The sequence below is a fragment of the Pholcus phalangioides genome, unplaced genomic scaffold, assembly GCF_987345545.1.
Source record: "Pholcus phalangioides strain wild (caught in Gottingen) unplaced genomic scaffold, Ppha-v1.0 ptg000024l_1, whole genome shotgun sequence".
In the NCBI taxonomy this organism is placed as follows: domain Eukaryota; kingdom Metazoa; phylum Arthropoda; class Arachnida; order Araneae; family Pholcidae; genus Pholcus; species Pholcus phalangioides.
Window position 1 is genome coordinate 14452879 of NW_028301616.1, and position 24846 is coordinate 14477724.

General features: G+C 31.5%; 1 protein-coding gene across 2 annotated transcripts; it reads left to right on the forward strand.

The window, feature by feature from the left end:
* The first annotated feature begins 90 nt into the window (after window positions 1-90).
* On the forward strand, window positions 91-24373 carry LOC149068805 (uncharacterized). Of its 2 annotated transcripts, XR_016195107.1 has the most exons (20): window positions 91-288; window positions 3028-3132; window positions 3237-3374; window positions 4963-5099; window positions 5958-6067; window positions 6654-6809; window positions 7243-7337; window positions 8666-8827; window positions 9985-10138; window positions 15588-15618; window positions 15733-15868; window positions 15957-16026; window positions 16382-16597; window positions 17302-17463; window positions 18287-18389; window positions 18501-18632; window positions 18766-18852; window positions 19916-20014; window positions 21860-21942; window positions 23946-24373. XR_016195107.1 is itself a non-coding variant. In XM_089250454.1 (19 exons), exons 1-19 carry the CDS (start codon window positions 253-255, stop codon window positions 23995-23997), a joined length of 2181 nt encoding a protein of 726 aa, XP_089106580.1. In that variant the 5' UTR covers window positions 109-252; the 3' UTR covers window positions 23998-24368. The 2 variants fall into 2 exon arrangements, 1 of the variants encoding a protein (XP_089106580.1); XM_089250454.1 differs by lacking the exon at window positions 21860-21942 and having other exon boundaries at window positions 109-288; window positions 23946-24368.
* Window positions 24374-24846: the final 473 nt, after the last annotated feature.

Consider the following 24846-nt stretch of genomic DNA (forward strand, 5'->3'; position numbering starts at 1 on the left):
TGTTGCTCTTTGTAAAATGAAATAATTCAACAAAATGTAGTGAAAATTAAAATGAGAGAAGGGGATAAAAACGCTTTACTAAGTTTATGTGCCTCAAATGTAACTTGAACCTCTTGTCAAAAGCAAAATACGCGAAATCAAAAATTGTGTGTATTTATTATTGATACGGCTTTTACATTAGTTTATTGCGTTATTAAAGTGTTAATATTCGGGGCATTATTAGCTGAAAAAGCTCGCACTCCTGCTTTCAAAATGGAGTCATATCTTCGTGACTGCAAAAAAAAACTGGTAAATTGAGAGAGTATTTTTTGTCTCCAAGTCGATTTCATTACCTCTACGTGGGCGTTAAAACTTCCGCCAACGTCATGAAATTATCCGGATATTCATATTTAAAATTATTTTTTTTTTAATGAATTTATGTTCACATTTTTGTTTACCGAATGAATTTTGGGGGGTATCGTTGATGGGGGGGGGGGGAATAATTTACGAACTAATTCCGTAATTTATACCGAGCCTCTCGCTTACGATGCATTTGTGAAGTTTTATTGCTCGAGTTGAATATTTTTGTAAGTCACTGAGTTGTCAAATAACCAAATTAATGTAAAAAGTAAAACTTATTTAAAAGTATTTAATCTTTGCTTACTGTGAGGAATGCAACAAAGATTGAAAATTCAAATTTTGATTCAGTTCAATATGTATTTGTTTGCTATTATTGTGTCTAGAGGCGTATGTAGAAAGGATGGGGGGGGCCCGCATAGGTCTCCCCATAATGATAAATAAATATAAAAAACTTAAATATTGGCGACAAAAAACCTGGTTAAAAAATTCCTGCTAAGTAGGAAAGATTGGATCCAAGCAGAGATGAATAGGAAATTTAGAAAGAGAATTCACATGCCTCTACAGGCAACTGAACCACCAACTTCTCACAGTCGGAGCGAGTGCTTTATCATTACGCTTCAGAGGACTGACATTTTCTTTCCTTAGAGCAGGGGTTCTCAAACTTCTTCCATTTGTGGCATTTTTTCCCCTAATCAATGTTTATCTCTGGCTCCACACAGTAGTTTAACAAAGTTTGCTTCGAAACCTTTTTCAGGGCCGAAACCACTCCACGGTGCCCAGACGAAGGTTTTTGGCACACTGCTGCACGCTGTTTGAGAACCCCTTTCGTTGAAGCATATATGAATGTTGAACTCGGCCATGCATGAGCAGCCTCCTAGCTCTTAACAGCAATAGCTTCCAGAGCTAGGAGGCTGGCCATGTGCCCATTCAGCATTCATATATCGTTGTTCTTTGTGTAAAATGTTACATGTAAAAGTTCTCAAATTTCTTTTATGCTACTAAAAGCTTGATGTGTTTTCGTGTTCTATAAACATCTTGTATGTTTATGTTTCTGACTAATAGACACCATATATGTTATATACATATATGCATAGATATATATTATAGATATTTATGCAGTGAAACCTGTCTAAGATGGACACTGTACGAGACGAAAACTTGTCTTAAACGGAACAAATATATAGTCTTGCGAATGATTTATGCTTTTTCAATCATAGGAAATCTTTTTAAGAAAGAAACTGTCTAATTCAGAAGCAGAAGGCATATTTAGTCTATTTGTAGATACAAAACCTGCTAAAACTGAAAGAATTTTTGTCCTTTGGATGTGAGGAAAGTTATGTCGTTCTGATTCCCCCCCCCCCTTTTGTTAGGCAAACTCTTTCAATTCTTGGAAAAACAATGAATGCTTATTATCTATCTGAACTGGTTCTGGGGTGTCTGGCTTGAGAGGAAGCAGAGATTTGCTATTCAAAATTTAGTGCAAGATTGTTTAGTATTTCATTTATGATGGAAAAGGTGACTTTTGTTGGAAACACTCCTAATTTCGAGAGACTGAATTACTGCTCACGAATTTATCGATACCGTGTTTTGGCTGCTGTAGAGATTTTTGACCAGTGTATAGATGGCCACCAGCAACAAGAAACACATATCGAATTTGAACACAAAAATGTAGCAAATGTAGAATCTTTCTTTCACAAACGTTATTGGTTGTTGATCTCATTGTCCGTTGTTTTAAAAAGGTATGAAATTCACCTCAATTTTTATTTTAAATACAGTGGAATCTTTGCTACAACGATACTTGGTAGAACGATATCCTTCACTATGACAAATCCTTCAATAACGATATTTTTAGAAGATTTTTGAAACTGTTATAATAATATTTTTTTATATTTTGTTTAAAATCGTTTTGAATTCACATTTAACTTTATCACTTATCTGATAATATTAATATTTTGCATTAAAAAATCACTGAAAGCTAAAGGAAGTTATTGGTATTGCTACTTTCTGTGTAAGACATGAAAGTGCAATGCAGTAAATTTCTTTACAGGGGCAATGCATCTTAATGAATTTTTATAATAAATTCATTGATTCAATTTCTTGTGGCAAATAAATACATAAAAGTACATTTTCTGGTGGTATTAACAGTGCCAATGTAGAAAAGATGACAACAGCATAAATTTGATTACACATAACGATAATCCCTCTACAACGATATTTTTTCTTGATCCGCAGAATATTATATCAAGGTTTTCACTGTATTAAAAAAATTTCATTTTTGACAAAAATAAGTGGTCATTCTATTGCTGTTCAGGAGAACGTTTTATATTGAACTAACTATTAGTGCATTAAATATGAAATTTCAGATGTATAGTTATTTGAAACAGCAAACTTGAAAAAAACAGTCGTTGGTTTATAGAAGTTGGCGTAATGTTCTCAAAACTAAAGTTTTGTAAATTATAGAAATAAATCACTGTGTATTTTTATGTGCACCTCTATAAAACGAAAACCTGTCTGGAATGGAAAATAATTTCAGTCTCAAGCTTCTGTTTTACACAGGTTTCACAGTATATAAATATGTATTACAACATTTTTACGGAACATTGAAATGCATATGGAGAAGCTTTTAGTGGTAAATAATTAAAAAAAAATTATTGCATTATTTAGTTTCCGTATTTATTTTTCTTCTAGAAAATAATAAAAGAAGATGAAAGTGTAACTATTGTGCTTGGAAATGAATCTTGCGATTTAGATTCTGCCGTTTCTTCCTTAGTTCTTGCATTTCATTTGAGTGAAGTGAGTTTCTAAAATTATTTAAACAGAATTATTCTCATTGAAATTATAAGCTATATTTATTTATTTTGAGCTTTAAATTCATTAATTCCTTCGTGTAATTTCAGTCTAATCATCAAGAGTTGGTTCTTCCTGTTCTGAATGTTAAAAGAGAAAACTTAAAACTCCATACAGAAGTTGCATTTTTCCTGGAAACGTGTTTGAATCTTGATGATGTCATATGTAAAGAAGATATCAATATGAAGGTTTGTTTTCCTTTGCTTCAATCATCTGTACAATTACAGCCAAACTCGTTTATAATGATATCAAGTTCTTGTCATTTTAACCGAGGGTGAATGTTGTTAAAACCCTTTTACGGGAAAAATTTAATCGGATGCGATAGAAATGTGTGCATCGAGTGGGCATTCCATCAAGGTGACCTTTTTTTTTTTCCAATGTTGAAAAATTTGTTAAATTGGGATGATTAATATGGGACATCTCAGATTCTCACTAAACATTTCTTCAATTTTTTGTGAAATCAAATGTCATAGCTGTCGAGTCTCCTAAATTTCTACTCCATCTCTTGCACAATTCTTATATCGCCTGAATTTCGACCATGATTGTAAAATATTCCTACTTTTGAGGAAAAAATTATTCCCAAAGAATTCACCCGGAAAAAAAACTGTTGCTGTCACTTGTATACCTGAAATGGTCACAAGCATAATGTAAATTGTCGCCATTTTGTCGAATCACAAAAAAATATTTTATTTTTGGGGGGAAAAAAATTTATCTTTCGACATCGGAAATTATTGAGATTTGTATCTGCTTTGACCATATGTTCTGTTTTGGGCCCAATGATGATTTTTTTTGTTGACAAGATTTGTTTTTAGAGTAGTGATGACAAATAATGAACCTACTGGTTGGTGATGATTGACTTTGTGCTAATCGGTGATTACTTGCATGATGTCACATTTCTACATGGGAAAATCCCTACAATTTTACTTTTATTAATGAATTGTTTCTAAACAATCCCAATTTATGTTTATTTTTGCGCAGAATTTGGATCCACTTGAAAACCTCCCAAATTCTCATTCTCTAGAGTTGGAGCTACGAAATGTTGTTTATAAATTGTCCTTAGCGAGAAATAGTGCTGGGAAATAATAATTAGCCCAGAAAATCACACTTTATCTTTAGCAAAAAAAACCTTATCTTTTTAGTCTTATTTTTTTTATATATAAGAATTCAGTAAAAATCCTTTGAGGCTTTTCACATAGGTGCAACTCATAATCAGTATCACTTAGAGGGACAAGCACAGGATGATCCTCATAGAAATTAATGATAAAAATAATTGTTTCACAGGGGAAATAGGGAAATTGTTTGGTGGAGTTTTCAGCCACATCAATAATTTTTAAAATTGAACCAAATTCTTTGTTTTCAAAATCACGAGTTTACTTAGAGATAAGAATTGAAAATAAATATAAAATAATATGCGGGAGAGACTATGCAGAGATTATTTTTGAATTTGATATTTTGTGCAATAACACGGATTTTAACTTTTTTTTAATATTTTATCAAGTATGAAAATTTATGTTTCTGTGCTATCTTTGATGTTCCACTGCATCAAACATGTAATAAATCTTTTTTCTTCAGTGGGAAAACTTGTTAAGTCCTGGTCTTGGGTGATTTCTGTTTATTTTTGTTCTTTGAATTTCCAACAATTGCAATTATAGTCAATGGACTTCTTGTCAATTGCTTTTTTAAATGAAAGATATGTTATTTTTCACTTCGTATGATTTGTAAATGTCATGTGACAATCGTCTATGAATTCAATAAAAATATTTTTTATGTTTTTAGAAATTTGTGGACGAAAATAGATTAAAAGTTGTTCTGGTGGACCATAATGTGTTATCCAATGAGGATTCATTCTTGGACCCTTTGGTGGTGCAAATAATTGATCACCATGCAGTTGAAAATCCAGATAAAATTGAAAGGTCAGAACAAATTGGTTCACGTTAGCTGTAAATTATTTAGGTTCATGCATATTTTGTGAAAAATAGTTTTATGCCACCCAGATTTCTCTCTGAGGTTGCATTATATAAAATGATTCATTATTTAGTTTTTATGTTATGTCCATATTTATTATAGCCAATTTGTATTTTGAATGTCCTGTCCATGTTTGTATCCTACCTTTTGTAAATTGAATGAAGTGTCTGATTTTTTTTAAAACATTATATAAGATGCAAATTATACGTTTTGGGACTTGCTAAGGCAATCATATCGAATTTGTTAAGTTAGTTCAATGTGAAAAATTATCAGTGCCATATCACCCTATCTGGAAAGGGATTCAGGATATTTGTTTTGAAGACACTGCATTTCTTTTAAAAAATAGCCATATCTAGTATGAAATAGTCTTTCTATATAATATTTTCTATATAATATTTTCTATATAATATTTTCTATATAGTATTATATATATATATTTATAATATTTTTCTTTATAATATTATATATATATATAATTTATATTTGATAGATATTCTTTCACTTGAACCATGAGATCATCCAAAAAAAAAAAGTCTGACTGAAGCAAGCATCGGCATTTCCCAATATCAAAAAGAAAGATATTCCTATTAAAATTAAATATTCTTTTTTTTTTACTTTCAATCTCCGCTGTCCATTGAAAATTCCTGCTGCAGACAGCAGTCTAGTTCTTTTCTCAATTTTAGGCCATAACTTATCAGCCCAAAAAAGTAATCAAATTGTCCAAATAAAATTTCTTCTTGATGTTTACTTGCATGTGTCTTTTCTTTTGCTATTTGTGAAAACATCATTTTATTGTTTGGTTTTAGCATACCTCATGAAATAGAGCCAGTGGGTTCATGTTGTACCCTGATTGCCCAGAAGTTATTAACAGCAAATCATCCATTAACAGATTCACAAATCGCAATGTTATTATATGGTAAGTTTATATTCATTTAATTGAATGTTCGATCCGTTTGTATAACTACAGAAATAACAAACATTTTCAGGATTTTATATACAGTTAAATTATTGTTCAATTATATGTTTTTTACCAATGGTATGGAGCATCAAGCTCAAATGTTTCTAGGTACAGAAAGAAAGGATTTAAACTATTATACAATAGTGCTTTGCAATTTGACGCTCATCTTTTGCTGAACTAAAGTCTGATTATAGAATACCTTCCATATGAGTCTATCTGGCAGTTTGATGCATGTGCAGCGTCAAGAAATTTGAGCGTTTAATTGTGAAGCACTGTGGTGACTCCTATTGAGCTCAATGCTGAAAAAAGTGCTTCTGAAATCAGATTTTTGGACTTATGTTCCACTGACCCTGAGATACGAGTTAGATTTATGACTGCAGATTTGTATAGATTGTGGATTGCATTTACAAAGCAAGTGTATATATGAATTTGTGTGAACATTTTTACATGTTTTTTTTTATAACTTGAACAAAGGTTGTAATAATATAACCTTTGTTCTCATGAAGAAAAATGTGTTAATATAACTTTTAGATTTCTTGTTCAGGTACCATTTTGTTGGACACTGTATGTTTGAATGAAAAAGCAAAAAGATGTACTGAAAAAGACAAAGAAATGGTGTCCAAACTTGAAGGTTTGTTGCCTGGGGTAGATCGCGAGGAGGTTTTTCAAAACTTACAGAAGGCCAAATTTGATGTTTCAGGTATAAAACTTTATTTATGACATGAAAACTTTGATTATTGATATTGATAAAACCTTGAGTTATATAAAATATTGAATCAGCATATTTGTTTTAACTTCTGAATGCAAGTGACCATGTCTCTCCCAATCACTCAAAAAATCTCCATATCACTACTTGCTATATTGTCATGCCCACACATAAAAAGAATAGGTCTACACAGGTAAAAAAAATTAAAAGGGATGTTTTGATTAAGATCATAATTCTTTTTTTTATACAAGATATTAGGTCTAGTTTTATAATTTTAGCTTTCTGTTGACTGTTAGCCCTTAAAATAAATTTTTTTTAAACAAAGTCTGACATTGTTAGAGCCAATGAAAAACAATTTGTAATCAAGTGTTTATGAGTTATGTCTGTTATAAGTCCATTCAATCTTAAAAGAACTTTCTATTGACAGGTTATTCACCTCGGGAATTACTTCAGAAGGATCTCAAAGTTGTTTCCCATGGGTCATCATCCATTGCTATATCTTCCATTCCTATGCTTTTGAAGGTTAGTGATGAATTTTTGCTCACTTTATTATTATGGTTTTGGGTATAGCTAATTCTATATCAATTGAAACTGAGATTTTTCAGCTTAGTTGGAGTTGCTGAAAATTGAAAATAAATTTAGTTGCTGGAAGTTTGTTTCTGCTATGAATCAAGATCAGAGCAAAGTATTCTTAATCGAAACCGACACAGCATTAATTATTTTCTGTTATTTTTCATCATTTTTTTGTTTGTTAATCATTTTTATGCATTAAAAAAATTCAAGAGTTCAAATTTTTGTTAAAAAGTATGGTCACTCATTGATTTAATTTCAAGCGTAGTTAAGGTCTATACACACACATTAGTCATGGCTCTACTCTGCATCACATCAGTTCGAAAAAAATTCTTCTTCCTATTACTGCTAATAAGTGTAGTAGAGGAAAGAATATTTTTCCGAACTGACATGAGACGGAGACAAGCCATTATGGATGTGTATGAATAGACCTTTAGACTTCGTAAAATTCTCATCTCATCCATTATTATATGCATGTTTAACGCCTTTTACTGTCCAAATTCAGATTTGGATTTATTTTCTTGATTTTTTTTCCTTTTATATCCTCCTGATCTATTAATTTAGAGATATTAACCAGGAAATGCATGAAAAAAAAATTTCCTGTATGCTTTCTGGACTTGCCTATGTCCGTAGAAACAACATTAAAATTAAAACCAAAAAAATTAAATTTTATTTTTCCTTAAAAATAGGTGATTAAAAAATTTTAAATTTATAACACAAGTGCTGAAATGAATGAAGTTTTAGTTATGTAAATTAAGTTTAGAATCTCACACCTTCAGAAAAAAAATCATGTGCTTTCATGAACACAATTTTTTTTTTCAATTTATAAAACCAATCTTCCCTATCGGGGACATTGGCCATTAAAAGGCTAAACAGGTTAAACATTGCTCTTCATGATTTATTTGCTGTTAATTAGCTCTTATAATAATTTGTCTTCTCTTCAGTCATACTAACTATTGAAAAGTTTGAATGTGCATGATCTTTCTTGTAAAACTTGCAAAAAATCACTCATGATTGATAAATTGTTTTCCCTTTCTTGAATTGAAGCTTCAAATTTGTTAAATTACACTGGTAAGGTAAGACATTTTCTTGAGAATATAAATAACATTTAGTATTGAATTAACTAGTGTTCTAGATAAAAGATAGTGTTTGCAGTCTTATTTCATATTTTGTGGGTATGATAGCAAAAAGTAATTGATCTTATTTCTTCACAGTTTATTTATATTTTTGTAATATTTATTAGTCTTTAAAAAACTTATGTTTCAACTATTTTTTTAAAGAACATTGAAAATGGTGCTTCGATTGCAACAACACTTACCAAATTCTCCTGTGATAATAATTATAAGGCTGTGGTTTTGATGGGCTCCCAAATCAGTGAAGATAGTAAATCTATCCAAAGGGAAATTGCTTTGTTCTGTGATGATGAAGAGTTGCTGAAAAATGTAAGTACTAATTTTTTATCTTCTAATATCTACATCATAAATACAGTATGGATGACCCCTTCTCTATAATTATATAGCTTTTTCATGTCCATTAGATTTTATTCTGCTTCTCTTATGTTGATTGCTCATAATGAATAACTAATTTTTGAACGTATATGCATAATGAAATTTTCAATGAAACATATTTTTCCCTTTCATTTGAGTTCTGCTTGATTTTATCTGCAAATATCTTGCTACAGTAAATTGCTGCATTTGATAATGGTTTCTTTTTTCTGGAAGGCATTCAACATTTCTAGTTTTGGCTTTTCTAAATTGGCCCATCTTGAGAAATTTAAGATATCAAATTCTCTTTGCTTTATCAATTTCTTTCATCGTTTTATTTTAAGTCGTATTTTACCAGTAGAGAATACATAAGTGTTTTTCTTCAAATCTGGATGAATATTTTCTGATCCTTAGCTTATATTTACTACTTGATAGACCTTGGTTGTTGCACTGCCATCTATATGAAAATCTTTGAGTGCAAAACTAAATAGATTGCTTAAAGATCTACCAAAAAAGTTGGTATTCTATAGAATTCATTATCCATGATCTTAAATGTGTTTTACCTTAGGTTAAACTTAGCTTACTTTACCACAGGTTGTCCAGTGATGAATTGAACATGGTAAAGAAAAGATATAAAACATATACACATATTTTTCATTACATAAGATTTTGATTAAATTTTTAATTTTTATACCCACATTTGTAATTATTTTCCTTAAATTTCTATATGAAGAAAATTAAAGCATTGTTTTGTTGACATCAGGAGAGACGGCAAGAACTTTCTAATTGGAAGTTGGAGCACAGGGGGACCGTATAAAAATTTAATTCTTTTATTTTGTTACACACACAATTGCACTCTCAAAACTGATGCAGGGTAATTTTTGAACGCCTGTGAGTATTTTTTAAATTGGAATCATACCTCTATGACCGATGGTTGATGAAATAAGGTCATGCTAGCATTTACAGGACACCCTGTATATATTAAGCAATTGTGAAATTCATACGTTTTACTTAATTAAATTAAAATTTTGCATGTACATCAGTATGTTTATTATATACAGTGAATTTTAATGAGCATTGGCATGCTTCCCTGTACAAATTTTATTATTTCACAGTTGTGTGACTTCTTGGAAAGTTTGAAAGATCCAAGCTTGGAATTAGAATCTTCAGGTTCCTCAACACCAAATTTTGTTTCGTTCGAGCAGAAAAATGTTACTCTTAGTAGAAAATTTGTTCTTCCTGCTGTGCGTCAATTTTTACATCAACAAGGTGAATAACTTTTCTTTTTGCATTAAAACACATCAATTGTATTGATGTTCTGGCTTTTTCATTAGTGGTATTGTGTTATCTCAATAAAAATATTTTATTCTGCAATGTTCATCTCTCTTTCTCTCTTTTCTTTTAATAACAATTTATTCTAAGCTTAGGAGGAAAGTATTTTCCCTTTTGGAGGTCAAAACATTTTTTCTGAGAGGTGTGCTATGTTTTGACTGGTACAGGAGAAAAGTTAAAAATAAATGTCCTGCCACTATGTTGTTGAACCTAGGATTTACCTAACTGCAGTGATTATTAAAATTATTTTTTAAGCATAGGTGAGTGACTGAAAATACGAGGTGCGTTCCATAAGACCTAAGAGTAAAACTATAAAAAATGAAGTATAGATTCACAATATAGGTACATAATTTATTTTTTATAAAAAAATCTTCCTTTAGATGATATGCAGTAGTCCCATCGTTCAATTCAGTTTTCAAAGCAGGTAGAGAAGGCTTTTTCTTAAAGCTGCATCAGTGAATCCTACACACTGAAATAACTAATAATTCTCCCACAGAGCTTCTCCTTCAATGTTGGAAACAGCCAGAAGTCGTATGGTGCAAGATGCAGACTGTAAGGGGATTGTGGCATGATTTTAATATTGCTTTTACATATTATGTTTCAATTTTGAAAAGTTTGCCATTACACATATTGAGAAAGTGTTGTGAACTGATAGAAATTTCAGCTGTGTACGGTTCACTGAAGCATTTTCCATAAAAACCTTTCTCTGCTTGCTTTGAAGATTGGGTTGAACAAAGGGAACATTGATATCATCTGAGAGAAGATATTTTGAAAAATAAATTACTTTTTTGCTGTACCTATATTTCTTGTTTATTTTATTTTACTGTTAGTTCTTATGGAACATATCTTGCATGGGGGGAATCCATATTTATTACTATAAAGCATCTGTTTTTCTTCAATATATTGAATGGAATTAACCTTTTGTCTCTCAAATCAAGCCATAAACTGCCAATCAACAACTAGGCATGTAAATTTTTGGATATTTATCCAGCCCTGTCTCCCAAATAAAAACGACTATATAATAAGGGCTGTCTTGTGAGGCACTGACGTCATTGCTTGCAGAACTGAGAGTGCGCCGCTTCGCTACCCTGCTGATTACAATAATTTGCAATCGCTGTACTGCCCATTTTATTGAATTCTTTCCAAAATTATCTTTTTGGTGATTGTCATTAGTATTTGTATATTTATTGGCTTGTTTTGTTCAACAATTTCAACATTTAAAATAAGAAATTTTGCATTTGCTTATGAGATACCTTCCCCTAAGAATATTTTTCTTGGGTTCATTTTTCGGTTGAATCACGTACGTCAAATAATTTTTATTGGATTGATTGAAAGCCAACTCGAGACATAATTTTAGTTATCTTTCAAACTTTCTATAATTTTTTATTTTCATTTCAATTATGTGTAGGTTTTAGAAGTGTTAACTTCATTATTAACAATGCAACTGCAACATAAAAACAATGGGAGCAAATGTGAAAAAAAATCCTAATGTAAAATGTTTGAAGTTGTTATTTCGAATGTTAATTTCAAAAAACAGTAATAATAATAATAATTCATTTCTAAGTTTTTTTTATCTTTCCTAATTGACTTTTTATCCCTATTCAAACTTTTAATTCTTATAAAAGTCCTTATCCTTGAATAAATTTGTATAACTTGTGAGCATACATGAGAGAAATCCTTCGTAACTTTCTCTTTCAACTTGTTACGAATAATATATCTGATTAGCACTCGAGATAGCAAAGCATGAAGTAATTTCATGGACAATGCAGATTTATTTTACAGAACAACTGTTACACATATTCGCAAGCAGCGATTTTGACAAAACATGATAAACAGAGAGAGCAACCTACAAATAAGTCCTCGTCTTCTAACTAAAATTCAATAAACTTATAGTTTCACGGAGGTGGCATCACTATATAGATAAAAATAAACCTTCCAGAAAGATCTAGATGATTCTCGCGATATCTTTACACTTCTCTGGCAATATGACATTGCTATCGCCAGACTTGCCAAGTTTGTTAATTTGGCAAGATTTACAGGGAATTGTATTGATAATTTACAAGCAGAAAATTACAATGCAAGATAAGTAATGGCTATTTATATAATTTTTATAATATTACCCTCTCCTTCAGAATTGTCTGTCCTGGCAAATCAGTTCTTAAGTCGGCGGGGCGCACTTTGTCACTCACTATGGTAAGGAGCTAGCCTGTTGGAATGGACTACTTCATGCTTAGATGATGGTCTCCTTTGAATCCAAGCTACAACATCGTTTAGTTTCTTCATGACCCTGTAGGGTCCTTCCCACAATGTCTGAAGTTTTGGGCACAGTCCTTTGTGGCACTTCGGGTTCCAGAGCCAGGCATAGTCTCCCTCCTTAAAGTGGTGAGACGTGGCCTTCCCATCATAGCAGTTGTTCATCTTCTCGTAGCTGATGATGTCTCTGGGGATTTGCTTCAAGTCCTGGAGTACCTTGACATATTCTTTCAGTGGAAGGGGAGAATCTGGTGGTCGCCCAAACAGCAGGTCATCTGGCAGCCAAAGATCTCGTCCTGTGAGCATCTGTGCTTGTGAAAATTGGATGCTCTTGTGTGTGGTTCTTAGTAACGGTCTCGAGATGCCCTGTGTGATTCTCACTTTCGACACCAAATTGTTTTGCATAATGTCTCTGACAAGCACTCGAGATGGCAAAGCATGAAGCAATTTCACGGACAACACAGATTTGTTTTACGAAACAGCTATTACACGTATTCACAAGCACAGATTTCAGTAAAACATGCTAAATAGAGAGAGTGACATTAAGTCTTCGTCTTCCAACTAACATTCAGCAAACTCATAGTTCTGTGGAGAAGATGGCACTACTATATAGGGAAAAATAAACCCTTGAGAAAAATCTTGATGATTCTCACAATATCTTTACACTTCTCTTGGCAATATGACATCCCCAAATCATAGCTATCACCAGATTTGCCAAATTTGATATCAATGTAGTAACGTTTATAGAGAATTGAAAAAATGATTATTTACAGGCGAAAAATGGCATAGTACATGATAGATAATGATTATTTAATAATTTTCATAACAAGCTTCTCAATACCTTTTTGGTGGTTGAATATCTCATGTTCACTATGAAAAGATTTAAAAAATCTTTTGAAGCTATTAATTGTTTTTTTCCCATGTCTCAGACGCCACTGTTAATCCTCCAAAGGATAATGTTTTTATCCACGAGTCAAACATAAATGTGCTTACAGTTTACTTGATTGAGCCTCGTATATTTGGACGCACATATTTTGTGAGTCTTTGGGTCTTTGAAAAAGTATAAGTAACTGAAGTATCCCAAGTTTCTTTGCCCTCCCAGTATAATTCTTGCACGTTACAATCGTACAACAACTCATATTTGTTTATCGCTTATCTTCACAAGAATCACAAAAAAAAAAGTTCTAAAAACACAACACATACCTGTGACACTTAAAAAACCACCATAAATGAAAGATTACTCACTTGAAACAGTAAAATAAGTATCTAAAATTTAAAATAATCCTCTTCAATACAGCATATCACTTTGCTCTGATGTTGTCTGATACAAAGTGTTTGAGAAGTGATGTCACGCAGTAGCTCTGAGATCACACCCATCTGAGCCAAACAAAGCATTTGGAAAGAAAAGAGTTTGCAAAGAGATGAAATGCCCTTACTATGTAGCTCTTAGGTAGAAAGCACTTGTGCTCACTAATCCTGATACTACAAAGCCAAGTTAAATTGTATTATGTGATTACACTTATATGAATAGAAGTAATTTTTGGTAAAGATATTACTGTATAAAATTTTTGGAAAATGTTTTCTGTGAACTAATTAAATTAAACATTTGGATACGGTTTTATTTTCTAACATTATAATATTTACCTGAAGTAGGGCTGCTCATTTGCAAATGGTGATGATAAATCAATATTTAGAGCTTTCATTGTGACAAATGTTGATAAACTTCTTTATCTAATGATTTAAAAAAAGATTACTTTCATATCCAACAAACATAGGATGAGCTGATGTTGCAAACTCATTTTCTTCACTTTGTCAGGTGATCATAAGAGCATCATTCCATACACTGGCAATTGATATATCTAACACATACAAGTAACAGTACATGACATCATTGACATTGATGTGATGAAAAGTATATAGGTATGTGTAACAATATTGTTGTCCGGTATCTCGTTGCTAGAGTATGGAATACAGTTGACAGCACTTCTACAGTTCACAGTGAACACGAAACACTCATATAACTCTGACATCATAAATATGCTAGGACCCGCTCACAATACTCGCACAAAACATTTTCAGACATGCACCAATTTGGTAAAAGTTCCTGAGAGAAATGTTTGCGAGGTGCATGTGTCGTTTAGTAGCATCTCGTAGCTTACATAACTTATATACTTACATAAACGTGAAAATTCAGGTATCCACACCTTTCACTTCCAATATGGAAGGTAGGTGGCAGCACTTCTTGAACATGGGATTTCGTGTATTTCTAATATGCAATCATAAAGCTAAATAGAGAGAGCAACCTTAAGTCCTCGTCTTCCAACTAAAATTCACCAAACTCAGTTCTGCAGAGGTGGCGCTACTATATAGGAAAAAATAAACCTTTTAGAGAGAGAAATCTCGATTCTTGCGCTATCTTTACACTTCTCTTGGCAGTATGACATCCCCAAATCATCACTGTCACCAGACTTGTAAAATTTGAAAGATTTATAGACAGACAAGTTAACCTACGGAGTCATCGCTTCCAAATAAAAATACCAACAGCAAGAAGAGATTGCTTTTCCATGGATTTAGATGCCATGTGGCGAGAATATATCGAATATTCTACCATCAGAACTTGTATGCGTCTCCTATGCAAGATTTGCTTCCACTATTGAGAATTTCAGTTTGACTCCGTATACAAAGTGCTTTTCCTTCTGGCTATTATTTCGAATTATTTTCATTTATTCATTATTTTATTATTTTAAATATAAATACATGATCATGTATTCCCAAGGGATCAGCATAATCCGTCCAGGATTAATTATTACTTTTCCCATGTAAGTGTATTTCATGCTTTCTGGGTTATTGTAAATAAATAAAATAAATAATTGTAAATCTCATAAATATGTAAGGGCCGTGAGAAACTTTCCTGCATTCACCTATTCATTGAAAGTAGTTCCCCAGAGATGTTTGCAAGGTTCATGTGTGTGGCAATGTATCTCCTATGTTTTAGTAATAGTATCTCATAGCACCAAATGCAATTCACTGTGAGTCAATTTTTTTCCAAAAATTTATGAATGCTAATAATTGTTTTTTTTTTTGCCTGTGTAATAAATGAAATGTACAAGAGAAAATTTTTCATGATCTGTAGGTGCAGAATTGCTAACCTCTGAACATGCAAGGTATGAAAATATTATGTTTGTGATTTTTCTAATGCTCCAAAGTTGATCAAAATTTTAAAGTTGTGGAATTAAATTGTATAAAAGTACTTTCAATATTTGAATTTTTTTTTAAAGTTTGAATGACTTGAATAATGATCTTCAAAATCTGGAGTCTCATGATAGTTTGATTGGCATTTATCAAGCTGAAACACTCGATGTCCCAGATAGCCCAAGTCATACAAGCTTGCTGGAGATATCTATGTCATCTAAAGTAAGTTTATGTGTGTTTGTCTCCTCTGATTTTTCATTCATGTTTCTGAAGTAAAAAAACATGTTTATATAGGTATTTTTTTTTCCAGGAAAACTTTGATTCTGATCTTGTATCTGCTGTTGAAACCCCTTATTTGGATAAAATAAAAAACATAGGAGGTAATTTTTTTAAAAGGTTTTTGATGTAAAATAATACTGTAATGCATGATGCTGATTTATTTTTATATGAGTATCAATAACATAATGCAAACAAATTTTAATGGTATCTCCATTATTTTAAATTGGGAATGTTTAATTAGCAATGCAATTTTTTTATTTGCTATAATATTTTCATAATTTTTGGTACCTACTGAAGAGTGAATTAAGCTTCTAAGACTTACATATCACTGTAATTTAGAAAGGAATTGCACACTGAAATTTTTTCAGAAGTATCTGATGTTGAAAAAAAGTTTTTTCGTAAAGAAAATTTTTGTTTATTCATAAATTTTTCATGTTTTTTTAATTTTAACTGAAGCTGGCAAAGATACAGATTCTATTGGTTCTGCAAGGAAAAAAATTTCAGTTCACATGACAGATCTTCAGTCAGATTCTGTGAATGATGATCAGAAGAGCTTATCTTCATTGAGCAACAAAAGTGATACGGATGTCTTCTCTCCAGCAGATGAAGATGATGTTCTTGCTGATGATGATGACACAGAAACGCCAGAGGAACTTGAAAATTCAGATATGTGTATGATTTTTTTTGTACTCATTTTTTGTATGCAGAAATTTTTTGTACTCATTATGAAGCTGTTTTATTCAAACTTATTACTTGGACCCTGTAATTTACAAATTCTGTGCTTTTGGAAGTGATCTCGAAGGAACGTCATTCTTATGAAACTTGTCTTCATAATTTGCTGTTTATTGAGGAAGAGAGTTGACAGACTGAGCTTTGGAAGATTCCTCGAAGAAAAAGAATGTAATATATTGTGAGAAGAGACAGAAAATAATTATCTGTGATCAGGGCCGTCTTAAGAGCATCATGGGCCCCCGGGCCAAGTGATTTTTTTTGAGGCCCCCACCTGGTTAATTCTAGAAAATTTCAACCAGATTTAATTTTTGTGGGGCCCCCTCTTCTCTTGAGGCCCCTGGCCGTGCCTGGGTGGGCCCATGCATTAAGATGGCACTGTCTGTGATTGCTAGTACGCTGTTTTGGCTAGAAATAGTTTTTGTTGCCAATTGATTTTTGTCATTTTGCTTTGGCTCGAGTCAACCTTTTCCAATGGCCAAATACTGCTGTATAAAAAAAAATTATTTTTAAATAAAAAAATTCTTAGGGTTTTTTATATATTATGCTATGATCATTTATTGTCTAAGGGGAGTAACCTCTCCCGTCCTTATTTTTTATAATTTTTTGAGTGGTATCCCTATAGACACTTTTTTTTTCTATTTAAGCCGCTGGAATAAAGTCATCTATGAGTGAGCCAATAGCAGAGATTTCTGCTGCAGAAGAACTTGAAGAAGAACGAAGTTGGAAGACAATCATTGTTAATGAAGAGGAGAGGAAAATCGACATGAGAGTCATAGACCCATATAAGAAAGTGCTTTCCCATGGTGGTATGCTATATAATACAACCAGTTCTGGATGTTGATTTTAGGCTGAAGCGTAACTAATTTTATGCACCCATATTATATTCCAGAAAATTTGTTTGTTATTTATATAAGAACCTCTCTATTTCAAAAATTTAGGAATCGGTAAAAAATTTGTAGAGTTTTTTTTAAATGAAGTTTTTGCATGTGAAAAATAGGAAAAATTTGGAATTGAAAAAGAGATGATAATATTTAATTTTAGTATTACTGATTAAACATTAAAAACTATCCTGGAATAAAGATGGTTTTTGGATAATGATTATTTTTGGAATCCCTTGAGAAGTTAGAAGGTCAAAAAAAATTTTGTGTAAGATATGGTTTTGAATCAGCCTAACCAGTCAAAAATTATCTGAAGATGATGCCACTCTCTGCTGTTCATATGAAGGTTTTTACAACTGTCTGATGAGAAGATAAATTCAGGAAAACAAATTCAATTACTGACACTACCACCAGATGGTGACTTATCTCTAGACAGTAATTGTGAGTTGTTGGCTGAGTTAGGTGTTACAGTCCATGTAAGGTCTTATTCAGTGTATACAAACTCTAAGGAAAGAGGTTCCTTGCTTTTGTCATGTAGTGGTCTAGCTTGCTCGTTCGGCATATGAGAACATGTGGGTTTATTTCAGAAATTAGTTTTGAAAGCTATGTGAGTCATTGCTTTATTACTGGAATTTATGGTACAATACATATGTACATCAGATAAATTCCTAAATTACTTGAATTTAAGTTTTTTTGCAATTTTTGTTGTTTGTTTGAAAAGATTAGAAACTTAGCAGAAAATTTTTGTTAGGATATGAAGGAAATACGAGAAATGCAATCATAATATTTTCTGCATGTTTCCTGCCAAACAGAAGTAGAAAAGACTACGACTATGTTATGGATAATTTATTTCTGTAAGTCAATGTTTTTTTAATGTCAAAGTTAAATTTTTTAGGAATGAATGGAGAATTTTTGTACCATTTATGTTTTTTTTTTATATGACTATCTTTCACGTTTAATACAAGGTATGTTTTGAGTACGCTGGACCATCTAGTTGCCGAAAGTTATATTCTTGTATATCTACATGGGGCCACTGAGAGAGGGAGCATGCCAAGTTTCGGTTGGCTGAAACGATGTTACCTCATGATAGATAGAAGGTTTGTTTCTTTGTCATCTTTTACTCTTAAATAAGAAATATTGATTGGGGCAGTTTCATAAAATAGTTAAATTACTTCTAAATATTTGTGCTGGAATGAGTGTTCTGGATAATGTTAATTTTATTTTTTTCAGACTGAGGAAGAATTTGAAAGGATTGTACCTTGTGCACCCAACGTTTTGGTTGAAAACCATAGTAATCATGACAAGGCCTTTTATTAGGTTTGTAATGTTTATTGGTGACTTTTTTCGAAGTATTATTAGGCAAAGTTCACCTACTCTTCTTCTATAAGTTTTTTTTTTTTGATATGTTTTTCATAAGGTCTTAAATATAGCGTATATTCTTGATATTAGCCATTTTTCACATCAGTTAAAATGTAATAATGAAGTGCATTAGCCAAAGCCTATAATGCCAATGTGAATTTTTGTGTGTGTGTGAGCATCTGTTTTTCAGCCTTATTATTTTCTTGATGGCAGATAAAAAACAACATGCTCCTATCAAGTTCTGTATTTTTTTGATAAAAAAATCTATTGACACATGGGCTACAGAAAACCAATCTTGCTTCCAATTTGCGGAGTGTTAGACAATAGTCAAACATTATCACATTGAAGTTTTTTACCTATCTGCTTGTTAAAGCATATGCTGTTTGCCTTCAAATGACATCAATAGCTTTTGATCAAGTAAATAATGCATAAATCTTTTTTTAGCTCACAGCTTCTTTTTTAACAGTCTCTTAAAATGTTGTGACAGTTTCTGCTGGTGTTTTTGTTGTGGAACTCATGTTCCTGCTGTTCTCCTGCCCAAGAAATAATAAACAGAACTTTGTGCTTCTAAGTCTATAATTAAGAACGAAAAAGTCTCAGTGACAGTCTCGCAAAAAAAATCCAACTAAGTTCATAATCTGAGGGTTCTCAAACTTTTTGCTGTTGTTGACCCCCCCCCCCCCAACCTTGAGCTACAAAATCAGCATGCTCTTTCTCCATGCCCTATGTTTATCAAGATACAGTTCAAAAATAAATTATCACCGAAAAGTTTCCAAAATCTAAAGGTTCTCATGCTTCCTTATAGAGGTAGGTCTCACTGTTAGAAAAACCCCTTTTTTGACCTCTCCTCAAATGACCTTTTTCCAGTTATTCTGGTGATAGCCCTGACATGGACCAAGTGAGAGCAGGTTAAAACATCCCCTCTTCTCACTGGTCCCCTCCCCCCATATAATCATAGAATTCAGTGACATTGAAATTATTTATACAAATGAAATTTTTCATCTAATTTTTTGTTTTTCAGTTCAAAGTTCAGTCGAAAACTGAAATTTGTTTACGATCTTAATGAGTTGTCCACACTCGTTCCCATAAATGATGTGTGCATACCAGAAAAAGTGAAATTGTAAGTTTTAAAGATCTCATTCTCTCAGAATAAGTTGTTTTTTTTTCAATTTTTTTTTCTTTTAGATAATGCATTGTGTTTAAATATTTACATCAATTAAAAAGTATTGCTTTATGCATCAAATTAACAGTAGACAATATTGTCAAACATGAAAAAAAAATTACAGGTTATTTTTCTTGCCTTATTGTAGCTGGAGTTTAAGTTTCTGTAGGTTATTTAGGTATCAAATTGCATCAAGTATATGCACAAAAAAAATTTTATTGTCAAATATCATTACAACAAAAAAATTCCATCACAAAAAAGAAATTAATACCCCCTTTGTCAATTATTATAAGCATAATGTAATAAAAATCTTGGTATGTGAAAGGAATTTTATTTAAATGTCACTAACAAGGAAAAAACAGTATTGAATAAAAAGATTATAATTGCAATCAAATAATTTTAGCGGATAAGTTAAAAAAAAACACACTCAGTGCCTAATGAGATTACTTTTTTTTAAGATGCCATGTCTCGTCTTCCCACAAGGGGGGGGGGGGGTAACCTCAAAATGTTATGAACAGTGGTCGAATTGCAAACTGGTGAATTGCAAGCACATACACATCATGACCATGGCATAATCTGATCTGTTGTTGAACAAACATTTTTGTGCTTTCACCTCATAGCCAGAACACAGTGGACAACATATTTAACATTTTAGTTGTAGTTTTATTTGTTCAATTACTTCATTTTTGTAATGTTTCCATGAATTATGAAATTGCGCAATGTTAATTAAGTTATCATTTTGTTTTGACTGGCTGTCATTTCCATTCTGCAAGCAAATTTCCCATGTGTTGGATGAGTACAGTGCTGTTAATTTTACATTTTTAAATATTTTTTCCCCTTTGCCATTTAAAATTCCATTGCTTCTGGAATATTCATGTAAATTTTGAAGTCATTCTGACAATGGTTTTTAAAGTGTCTTGAAATCAGAACTTTAGTTATAATCACCCTGTATATCATAAATCATTGCTAATTAATCTGCATTATTTATGCTTCATTAAATACATTATATTCACCTAATTCTTATTGCAGTTTTTGCAAAATAGCTTACTAATTAAGCATACTGAAAGTAACTGGATAAAAAACCTTTATATTATATGGTTAATAATAACGTTAAGAATTTTCAAACAAATTCATTGAGTTAAGGAAAAAAATAACTAAATTGCAAAAGTGGATTTTTTTTAAAATGTAAGAAATATTTGTAGATTAATTAATATGGGAATAGTGTTAATTACATTAATAAACATTTTATTTTAATTAATTATTAGAAGTTTGAATGATTTTTCAGAAATTTTATTGTTTTTAATGTTAATGCTATTTAAACCAAAATAAACCTGTTTTTTTTACCAACCCTGGTTTGGGAGAAGGAAGAAACTTATTCATCTGATTCAATCATAGATGATAAGCAAAGTGATGAAAGGATACAATGAGTATGAATTGAATGAAGTCAACATATAACACTGGAAGCATTTTCATTCTTTGACAAATTTTTAATCTATATGTTTTAATAAAAAAGACACAAAATTTTATTGTACTCAAAGTTTTGCCTAGATAAATTGCTTTTATAATAGCATCTATCCATTGTTATATTATACATTTACTATATGACGATATGAAAGTTGATCCACTAAATTTTATTTCTGAAAAACTTGCTTTGTAATTGTCATTTCTGTAAGCTATTACAAAGTTCTGACATTTCTACAGTTTTGTCTACATTGATATAAGCATTCAGATTGAGATGATACAATTTATTGTATTTTAATGTAAATTTTTTCTATTTTTTGCTTAACATTTATTTTTTCCAAGATTCGATGAGAAGTTGCTGGATTCGTAGTTTGGAACTTAGGCTTGTGACATCAAAAATATTAGATAAGCTGAAATGTAAGATGGTAGGTTATGCAGACAGTTTGTTTGCATGCGAATTTTGCTTGGGAAGCATGGCTATAAACTGCAAAATATGTCTGTGAGGTAGTGGTAATCTTGCATGGCATTGTTTTTATTTTTTAGGTCATTTTGTTTAACCACAGTGGAGTTTCTATTTAACAAAGTCTTTATTAGAGTGCTTCATTTTCATTAATTCATTGAAATCTTTGTGTAAAACTCATTTGTTTTCTTTGTAGAAAAAAAAATATTTTTTTGAACAAATTGGCTTTTTTACATAGAGACTCGACTGTGTAAGGTTCTATTTATCCAAAAAAAAGTATTTAGTCATTTAAATTTTTTAATTATAAAATATCTAGCGAAAAGGTTCTCACTAAAATTATTCTGAACTAGAAATGTTTTATATGCAGTATTAAATTATAGGATTTGATAGGTTAACACAACTGTAAAATCCCAATGTTGAAGTGGACTTTTATTTATTAGAATGACCAATATTAGATGCAATACAATTTCAAATAAAACTACCCGTACATTTTTGAATTCTTTTTTTTGGCAAAAAAATGATCCAATTAAATGGTGATAAGTCAGTTGGCATATGAGACGTCTGGAGCATGGGCACTGGAACCCCGGGGCTTTGGGTACTTGAGTACCCCAAATAATTCATGACTAGAGCCCGGATTATATGCACTAAAAATTTATGCATTAAATGCATAAATGGTAAATTTTGCATTTTTAGGTGCAAATATGCACCTAAAAATGCAAAAATATGCACTTACAAATGCTATAAAACAAATAATGCACTTAAAATGCCAAAATATGCATTAAACACCCTAGAATACGCACTAGAAATCTTTAAAAAGTCAAATTTCAAAACATGTACAAAAAATGAGAAAATATGCAAAAAAACATTACCATGCAAAAAAAAAGCAGATGTGTTTTTAAAATGAATCTTTTCTATTTCTTTGTGCATATGTATTCATTTACAAAAAATATATACCGCTTATGCAAATAACTTCTACATATTTTTTATTCAGGCCCTTTTTACTTTTCAGTTTGTTGTAGCTGCTCAATAACGAAAATGCCAGTACAAAAGAATTTCGACACTATTTCTAAAAAAAATTTATATTGTGATGTGTCTCTAGAAATAGTCTTACAATAAAACAGTTAATATTCGTAAAATTCTTTATAAATATGTATTAATTCACTAAATTTCTCCTGCGGGAAAAAAATCAATGTTATGAACAATATTTATTTGAAAAATTATAAAAAAAAATTAAGTGAGCTTAAATAAACCTTCAAAAATATGCACTTATACTGAAAATTCTTTGATTTTATGCATTTATATGCATTAATGCTAAAAAAGGCCAAAATAATCCGGGCTCTATTACGATGCAATCCACCACTTGCCCCATTCTCTTGAAGATGCCCTTGATTCCTGTATATACAGGAATCTAGCAACCCTATTGCCCAACTCCCAGTGTTTTCTTTGAGTTTGCTCCTCTGATCTTGAGACTGATCGATGTAAAAACAGTGCTCGATGCAAAAAGAGTTCCCTTAATCTTTATCTGTGTATTGACCAGCTGTCTAGCCAAGTTATGATTTTTGTATTGCATCGAGGTGAAAGTAATATTTCTCTTCATTTAATGGTTTTACCACATTTTAAGAACCAAAAATGAGTAAGAACAGTTTGCACACCATCAACCACTACCTTCTTTGAACAAAGGATTAGGTGTGTGTTTTCAGGCCTTATTGATATCTATCTGCTGTGTAGGTAGATCTGTGGAAATTATCAGATAATATCTATGTAATGTCACATTTCACTACTCTATTCAAAAATGGAGCATTACTATTAAAAATAGTGGACAGAATATGCTTTCTTCTTTTTTAATGTCAACTTGAGTAGAATGTTGTGCATGGTGATGGGTATGAAAGCACTTTTTTTCAATGTCTATATGCATATTTTCATTCCCCCAATCATCATTTTATAGGGTTTTTTTTTCTCTATTCCAAGGCTGGACTTGGAGCAACGAATGTTAAAAGAAAGGAAAAAACGGAAATGGTGAAAGTTTTTTGGAAGGTAGAATTGCTGGTGCTCAGTTGTCTTTCAGAAAATGCATGGTGATAATCATATGAAAGAAATGTAGATCTGAAAACTTTATCCAACATCACATGTTTCCACAGGGCTTGGTTGCACCCTACACAAATCCTGATTTGGATGTGGGGGGTCTTTAACCTCGCCATAACTAAGTTTGTATATAAGAGGGTTTTATAACATGTTGCCTAATTAGTTTTGCCATATTTTATTTTTGTCATTCGGTTTTTTGTTTTGAATTATCTGTTGCATAGTAATAAATATATATATGTATATGTAGTTTTCTTTCTGAGAAAGAACATGACCAACACTCCTTTATTAAAAAAGTCATTGCTTTTTACTAATTCATTTGGCTACTTTTTTGAGTATTTCTTTCTTAGTTACTAGCATTAGATCAGGGGATCCTAACTTTTTGTGTTCCACAGATTCTTTGTGCCAGTGAGATGAGCTCTTATTACGGAATAATATTTCAGCACATAATTATGTAAAAACAATGAATTTTTTACTCATCCAACCTCTTAGACCCACTTGGAACCTCTCCAAAGACTCCCCAAAGTGTGTGTGGATGCCCACTTAAGCACCACTGTATTAGGCGTTATATTTATTGAATCAGAAACAAAAAAAAGATTCTTCCAATGCAAAAAAAAAATTACAAGTAACTTGTATCCACATTATTTTACCGAAAATTCCTGATGTTGACTAATTCATTATTTCAAAGGCATTGTCGTAACACGTTTTAAACACAAATATAAATTTTATTTCGCTGGTATATTTGGCTTAAAAATATATTAAAAATGTCTTAAAACTAAACATAGTTTCT

Coding starts and splice junctions, on each gene's coding strand:
- LOC149068805 (XM_089250454.1), top strand. CDS start 253: ATGGAGTCATATCTTCGTGACTGCAAAAAAAAACTG. Junction 10,139..15,587: donor TCAATTTTTACATCAACAAG/GTGAATAACTTT, acceptor CATGATCTGTAG/GTGCAGAATTGCTAACCTCT. Junction 18,853..19,915: donor ATGACAAGGCCTTTTATTAG/GTTTGTAATGTT, acceptor TTTGTTTTTCAG/TTCAAAGTTCAGTCGAAAAC.